The sequence below is a fragment of the Gadus morhua genome, chromosome 1 (genome assembly GCF_902167405.1).
Source record: "Gadus morhua chromosome 1, gadMor3.0, whole genome shotgun sequence".
NCBI lineage: Eukaryota > Metazoa > Chordata > Actinopteri > Gadiformes > Gadidae > Gadus > Gadus morhua.
In genome coordinates, this window is record NC_044048.1 from 30,828,000 (window position 1) to 30,836,170 (window position 8,171).

The 8,171-nt window shown below is 45.3% G+C and overlaps 1 protein-coding gene across 1 annotated transcript in view; it reads left to right on the forward strand.

The window, feature by feature from the left end:
- The window catches only part of noc2l (NOC2-like nucleolar associated transcriptional repressor), a 30,319-nt gene that overhangs the window by 2,717 nt on the left and 19,431 nt on the right, over nt 1–8,171 (forward strand). Inside the window, exons 4-9 of the mRNA XM_030352700.1 lie at nt 1,144–1,384; nt 1,589–1,679; nt 3,812–3,890; nt 4,242–4,352; nt 6,404–6,517; nt 7,226–7,414. Coding sequence (XP_030208560.1) covers nt 1,144–1,384; nt 1,589–1,679; nt 3,812–3,890; nt 4,242–4,352; nt 6,404–6,517; nt 7,226–7,414 — 825 coding nt within the window. The remainder of the gene's footprint in view (nt 1–1,143; nt 1,385–1,588; nt 1,680–3,811; nt 3,891–4,241; nt 4,353–6,403; nt 6,518–7,225; nt 7,415–8,171) is intronic.

Sequence of the window (8,171 nt, forward strand, 5' to 3'; positions counted from 1 at the left end):
GTCTATTCATAATATTGTAATGACCACGGAAGAGGCAGTGAATGAAGTATTGATTAGACAGCGATTTATTAGAAACATAATAAACAGTTGGAACACAAGACCGGTAACCATAGCAACGCCTGTAAACAAACCTCGCAAAGCCCAATCCAGGGCTGAATCCGAATACTCATACTTATAGTATGCATTTTGTAGTACGCCACAAATATAGCGCGTCCGAATGCTCAGTGTGCATTGTGTAGCACGGAAAACGTTTCCGAATGCGTACTACCGCCACAGTATACAACGGTAGGTCACTACGTTACCAGACTACGGGTGTGGTAACGAACGAAGAAGAGATGGCTGACCCGACACTACCAACAGCGGCTTAGAAAGACGTCATAGAAAGCGGCGAAAAAAAGAGACATTAAAAAGAGTAAAAAAGTAAAGTAAGTAATTAAGTAAAAAGAGACAATTTTAATTTAATAGCAACGATGACAAGATGGAAAACAGGTAACTTATCAAGGTAATTTTGCCGGCATCTGAGGGGAGACACGTCATCTCCAAACATCCGGTGGAGTTACGGCGGTGTTCGGAAGAGTTCAGAGGCGTTCTACGCATAGCTGTAGACCGATCTAGGCGTTCTACGCATAGCTGTAGACCGTACTACAAGTGTAGTACGGTCAAGTAGTACACACTGAACATAAATAGTATGTACTAAGTACTCGGATTCAGCCCAGGTATTACTGAAGGCATTTAATGGTCAAAATATTATTAATAAATATTCGAATATATTCGAATACTAATATTAATAAACAAACGAACTTCGAATATGATTTTTGGCCAAAAGTCAAAGCCCTACTGTGTAGTGGGGTAGTGAGTTGTGTCTGTGTAGTGAGTTGTGTCTGTGTCGTGGGGTAGTGAGTTGTGTCTGTGTAGTGAGTTGTGTCTGTGTAGTGGGGTAGTGAGTTGTGTCTGTGTAGTGAGTTGTGTCTGTGTAGCGGGGTAGTGAGTTGTGTCTGTGTAGTGAGTTGTGTCTGTGTAGTGGGGTAGTGAGTTGTGTCTGTGTAGTGAGTTGTGTCTGTGTAGCGGGGTAGTGAGTTGTGTCTGTGTAGTGAGTTGTGTCTGTGTAGCGGGGTAGTAAGTTGTGTCTGTGTGTGAACATAGGATGCCAGCTCTGGTGAGGAAGATGCAGAGGCGACTAAACCGAGCGACGCCACCAAGCAAGCAAAGAAGGACGAAACCATCAAGGTCACAGAGAAGATGATTAAGGACTGGAGATCTGCCATCAAGAAGGATCCCACGCCCCGCCTCCTACGAGAGGTCACCCAGGCCTTCAAGGCCGCTGTGGCCACGACCAAGGGAGAAGGAGGCGGCCAGTGCAGATACAAAGTGGCTGATAGTTCAGGTAGGCAGACTGGCGCCTTCTCTTCTCCTCTGTGACTCGTGGCCTTTTGAGTGGGACTAGACATGATGAATACGATGCTTGAGATACAAACACTTGACATCTGTACCTTGGATTTACTCTGCAACCGCCGACACTTTGAGGATACTGTAATGTACCATCTGATTGAAATGTAATTATTGTTATCGCTGTCTCTTTCTTTAACAGTGTTCAATGCCTTGGTACTCTTCTGTATCAAGGACATGTATGGTGTCCTACAGAAGATGCTCAATCTGAAGCCAGATAAAGATTCCAAGAAGTAAGAACCAGCATCCATTGAAACAACTCTTTATTTGAATGTATTGAAGCTGATGCCTTGCCTTATTTCACTAGAGTTACGATACATTTGACTCATTGGTTTTCGAAATGATTCATAATTCACTGTCCCCCTTTCTTGGGTATTGGTTATTTAAAGGTAGGATAGGCAATTGATTTATACCATACTCTACCCTACTCCAGCTGTTTTCTCCACATTGCCTACCCTACCTTGAATCTATGTGAATCTATATGCATATACCGTCATTTTCGGGCTATAAGCCGCGACTTTCCCCCATTTTTCGAGTCTGCGGCTCATATAACGGTGCGGCCAATCTATCGATGTTTACAGCTAACGGCCACTAGGGGACCTCCTAAAGCTATGGATCTTTACAGCTAACGGCCACTAGGGGACCTCCTAAAGCTATGGATCTTTACAGCTAACGGGCACTGGGGGGCCTCCTAAAGCTATGGATCTTTACAGCTAACGGCCACTAGGGGGCCTCCTAAAGCTATGGATTTTACAGGTTACAGTCCACCAACTTTAGCTCTATGGGCTCTATGACCGGTCCGCGCCCCCCCACCTTTAAGCGGCTCTGTGCACGAACCCTTATGGTAATTAGGGCTGGCCCGAATTATTCGAATATTCGAATACTCGTTCGGAAAATTAGTATTCAAAGCTTAAATCAGTATTCGGAGCTTCGTTTTTTTTTTGATGTTACCAGAGCGAGGGAGGCAAGCTATAAGCGCCAGCGACACCAAGCAGAGAAGCGAGAGAGGTGGAGGAAGAATAGATATCTTGTTTCCCTTTACTTTACAACACAACATTAGCGGGATCTCAGGAGGAAAAGTAAAACTTAGCGAAATGCTAACCTTAGCTTAGTTGTTTGTTTACGTTCGCTGTACAGCGCCGCGCCAATCAACTGACTGGCTTGCTGCAGAGCGTGAGCGTCTTGGGAATACCCGGTTAATATAATGGATATAATATGGACACATAAGACAATCAATATTCTGTATTTGTTATGGATTTATTGTACAAATTCCCTGAAAAGATGCACGTTCCAGGATGAATTGAAAAGCTCCCGTAAGGGCTGAGATGGCAGAGAACAGCTGATTTGGAACAGAGCAACAGCTGTTCGCTTTCCCGGGGAAAAAACTAAGGAACTTCAACCTACTTAGTCCTACTAATTAACCTTCAAAAGCTATTAAATCTTCAACAAAATACGCAGAAAATCGGTTCCAGGGAGTATATAGGGATTATTAATGTTGTTTTTGATGGTGTTTTTTTCTGGAACGAGTATTCGAATATTCGCTCGGAAAAACCAACGAGTAGGTATTTGAAGCCTGAAAAAGGGCATTCGTGCCAACCCTAATGGTAATTCAAAATTAAAAAACCTGCGGTTTATAGTCCAGTGCGGCTTATATATGTAAACATCATTCAATTTAGCTGCTGCGGCTTATACTCCGGTGCGCCTTATAGTGCGGAAAATACGGTAATTACATTGATATTTGGTCCAACATTATAAAACAGATATTCTCCTACTCTGATTTACATTTATTCAAACTTAAACCAAGGCCAAGTTCGGCGTCCGCATGTCTCATAGAGACGGCCGTGTTAATGGTTTCTCCGAGACGTGTTGATCAACGTTTCAGCTCTCCCAGCTCCCAGCAGCTGCTGAGGTATGACGCCTCTAGACCTCTCCGATTATCACACGCTGTCCACTGGAGCCGATTCCCCAGAGTTGATTCAATGCCCTCATACGTAGGTTCTGTACCGCTCCACCGTATACATATTAGTTGATGATGTTCAAGTTAAATTGCAGAGTGTAATGAATGCTACGACATGATCTGCTAATAAGGAAATGACAGATTCCCGTAACCACAGAGAGTAGAGTCAATCTGTTTCATCGAGGTATGGTCAGTATTGATCATCGTTTAATGATCAATAGAGGGAGGTGGACACATAGTCGTGTTCAGGACAGACGTGGAATGAGCCCAGGATTCTCCACGCTGCTGGGACGGTGTGGATGTGGATTTTGGGTTGGACATGAATCTGAATTTTGTTGAAGGGCCTATTATTTTGCTCGTATTACTGATCTTTCCTTGTGATTAATAATTTGATGGTTCATTCCGTAGGCTTGTACTTCCGTCCTCCAGTCCCAGATGGCAGAAGAACCACCTAGACATCAAGATGTACCTAGGAGGTCTGGTTCAGGTGAGTCTCTTGTAACGTTATCAAGTAGTGGGATTCATCTTTCTAAGTGTTCAGAAAGAGACTGCTTAATTTATTCCTTGGTGCATCTACAGCCTCACCTGCCATACATGCATACAGATTGTATAACCATAAACAATACAATTTGACAAATAGTCGTACAAAACTGAAACGGTTCATAAACATGCACCTCTCCAAAATTGAACAAAGGTGCTACAGACGCAGCACAATGGGTTTATTCAGTAGATACCCAGCTGTCTGTCCCTGGTTCTCTATCCCTTTAGTGCAACAGAAGGCCCTTTGAGTGTTTGTCTGCCCCTTCCGTCCCCAACTGTCTCATCTGTCCGCCTCCAGCTGCTGTCCTGTCTCACCGAGTCGTCGGTCATCAGCGCTGTTCTGCGTCACACCAACCAGATGGTTCCCTACTACCTGTCGCTCCCCAAGCAGTGCCGCTCCCTGATCAAGGTAAGGGCTCGCCCTGTGCATCAGGCAGCTTCAACACGGAGCACTGCCATGGGATTTAGGGCTGCAGCTAACGATTACTTTAATAATCGATGAATCGGTCGATCATTTATTCGATGAATCAGATAAAAAAAGAAACATTTGTAATTGCTGCATCTTTATTCAAAAACTGAACATTACTTCCAATTCACAGTGCAGACTGAAGTGTAAAAACACCAGGTTATTCCTCCAACGTCCCGGAACTATTAAAAGTAAGATTAAATGATAAAAAAATAAAAAAACATAACTGTGATAACACAAAAAAAACATACAATGTATGATATACATTTATATATACAGTATATAAGGGATGTCCATGGTTAACCGGTTAACCGATAAGATCTTTAACCGGTAAATACTAACGGTTAAAAAGAAATTAAATCATCTTAATTTCTCTCAGATGACAGGGGATCGTTAATTTTTATTGACATTGATACCATTTTCGAGACTCCTCAACGATCCAAGTCTTTATTGATACCACTATTGATACCTTTTATATTATTTTGTTGTTTGTTTAAGATGATCATAGCTCAAGATAGGATGTTAAACAGGTCAAAATTCCCACTCATTTTTTTTTTTTTGTGTTGCATTTGAATACATCATTCATATTACTGAGCCGACCTAAACACATCACATTTGACACGGTTTGCTACTTTCTTTAAGCTAACTAGCTCTATATCCTGCCGATTTTATCATGGATTTAAAAACTGGATTAGTAGTTTTAAGTGACTTTAAGTTTTAAGTGAATTTCTACACCGTCCGGTTGTGTGATTACTACCGCTGCTTTGAATGACTGTTGATGCACGCGGTGCCGACTCCGAGCCCGTCTGCACACCGTCTGCAGCAGCAGCAGCTGACAGAGTTTTTGGTTGGACTAGACGGATACTGAGTTTAAGGAGTTTTTTTAACCCAAAGACAGTGAAGGTACAACACTTTTATATAGGCCTACAGTCCAGTGTTAAGATATGAACAAAATACAAGCTGTGGTTGCTCACACCAAAGCTCGCTGTGGGCGTGCATGAACCGTGAACCAACCTGTCGGCGGCTGGCTGTAAACAGTGCCGCGCCTACAAGTGACGTATTAATCGCGCGACTCAACGAAGCGATGACCAAATTCTTTGCGAACACTTTTAGTAATTGATTTTTATCGATTTTATCGATTCGTTGTTGCAGCCCTAATGGAATTAATGTCCTTAAATGTCCACTTAACTGCATTAATAATTAACTATTCTTTGTTAATTCTTTGAGTTGAAAGTACACTCTGTACAGCTGACCGACATTTAATCAACATTGTTTAACGTTAACATCGGGCCTGAAACATACTGGCCCGAATTTATTTTTTTACTTGCCCCAAGACCATTTTACTGGCCTTCACTCATTCTTCACGGTCTTCCCTCAAGCGAATCACGCTAGCGATGTTTCTGTTTAGCCACTCACAATACAACAGGCTTTGTTTTTGTGCCAAATAACGTACACTGGAGGGTACCAATTTTAAAAATGCAAAAACAAATTTATGAATTGTGCATGCAGCACTGGCCTGGTCAGGACAGAGAATTTGAATTTCAGTGGCCCCGGGCCCCCTGGCTGTTGGACCCTGAATGTTGATTATATGGCTTTAACCTGGCGGACCTTTTCCGTCCCCCCGTCCGCGGCTGTACTTCTCAGCGCCACCGGCAGCATTGTATTTATCTTTGTTGGGGATCTGAAATGAGTCAGTTTCCTCCTCCTCATCTCTTGTGACCCAAACTAAGGCGGTGTGATTTTTATTGCCACTGCAATATGTCACTTCACAAACACAATGCCGTATATCAGCAAGGTGTTGCTGCTTGCTGTTGCCAGAAGGGATGCTCTATTTACTAGCCTCTGACAGCTTTATTTCTTAGTGAAGGGAGATCGTTGATCATTTTAATAAACCTAAATTGGAAATATAACCTCAAAGTGTGTGTGTTTGTGTGTGTGTCCGTCAACGGTTGACACACTGAAACGCTTAAATCTGTTTTCCTTTCTCTGTCCAGCAACTGTTGAAGCAGTGGAGCACCGGAGAGGAGACGGGCCGCGTGCTGGCCTTCCTCGCCCTCAACAAGGTGTGCAGACACAAGCAGGACGCGTACCTGAGCTCCATCCTCAAGGTGAGCCCGCCCGCCGCCACTACCTGGGGGGGGGGGGAGATGGGCTGAAGGGAGGTGAATCCACCCAGCAGGAAAAGCCTTCCCTCCCTCTGGGCTCCCCGGCGCCTCCACCTCGGGGCTCCCCGGCGCCTCCACCTCGGGGCTCCCCGGTGCCTCCACCTCGGGGCTCCCCGGTGCCTCCACCTCGGGGCTCCCCGGCGCCTCCACCTCGGGGCTCCCAGGCCCCTCCACCTCGGGGCTCCCAGGCCCCTCCACCTCGGGGCTCCCAGGCCCCTCCACCTCGGGGCTCCCAGGCCCCTCCACCTCGGGGCTCCCAGGCCCCTCCACCCCGTGCCGATTGGGGATATGACCCTTATTGATCCAGTAATAATCCGGGAGCTCTCCACAGTCTATATCGGCTCATACCGATGGAGGCATAGTCAACCTGAAACCCATATTCAACCAAGCCCTTTTCACTTACTAAGAGCTGACGGATGGCTATGCCCTTTTAACAAAATGCACTCCCATAATGTCTTAAGCCATACCTACTGCCCCTTATAAGCCATGGGACAAGCCTGGATGGTAGGTTGAAGGAAAGGCTGGCTGGACAATATTCTGTTTTAACGTGGACATGTTTCATGTTCAAGCGTGTTCTGCAGTATGTTTTAATTCATTAACCTCGTTTGTTTGAATCCTTTGTAATTGATGAATACATTTCTTCCTCTGCAGCAAATGTACATCTCGTACGTGCAGAACTGTAAGTTCACGTCCCCGCTCCAGCTGCCCATGATCAACTTCATGCAGCGGACGATGGCGGAGATGTACTCCCTGGACACGCAGGTGACCTACGAGCACGGCTTCCTGTACATCCGCCAGCTGGCCATCCACCTCCGCAACGCCATGACCATGAAGAAGAAGGTAGGCCCGCTGCTGCTTTTCTGTTTTAGAACCCCTTGTTCAGTCTTGGCCCTGAAGAAGTGGGTGTCTCCAGCACATTAATACAGGACTAGCTATTGTCTTTTTAGTTAGTCTTCCTGTCATTTAAGTTGGATTCATTCCTTGCGTATGAAAACAAATTGAAATTCTCATTTGGAGGATTAATGATGAAATAATAACTATCTTCATCCCATTAACTGCTAAACACAATCGGCCTTCATGTTTCCATCAGTGGGTTATGGTGTCATGGTTATGTGTTTGTCCTCTACAGGACACCTACCAGTCGGTGTACAGCCGGCCGTTGTCATGGTTATGTGTTTGTCCTCTACAGGACACCTACCAGTCGGTGTACAGCCGGCCGTTGTCATGGTTATGTGTTTGTCCTCTACAGGACACCTACCAGTCGGTGTACAGCCGGCCGTTGTCATGGTTATGTGTTTGTCCTCTACAGGACACCTACCAGTCGGTGTACAGCCGGCCGTTGTCATGGTTATGTGTTTGTCCTCTACAGGACACCTACCAGTCGGTGTACAGCCGGCCGTTGTCATGGTTATGTGTTTGTCCTCTACAGGACACCTACCAGTCGGTGTACAGCCGGCCGTTGTCATGGTTATGTGTTTGTCCTCTAACAGGACACCTACCAGTCGGTGTACAGCCGGCCGTTGTCATGGTTATGTGTTTGTCCTCTAACAGGACACCTACCAGTCGGTGTACAGCCGGCCGTTGTCATGGTTATGTG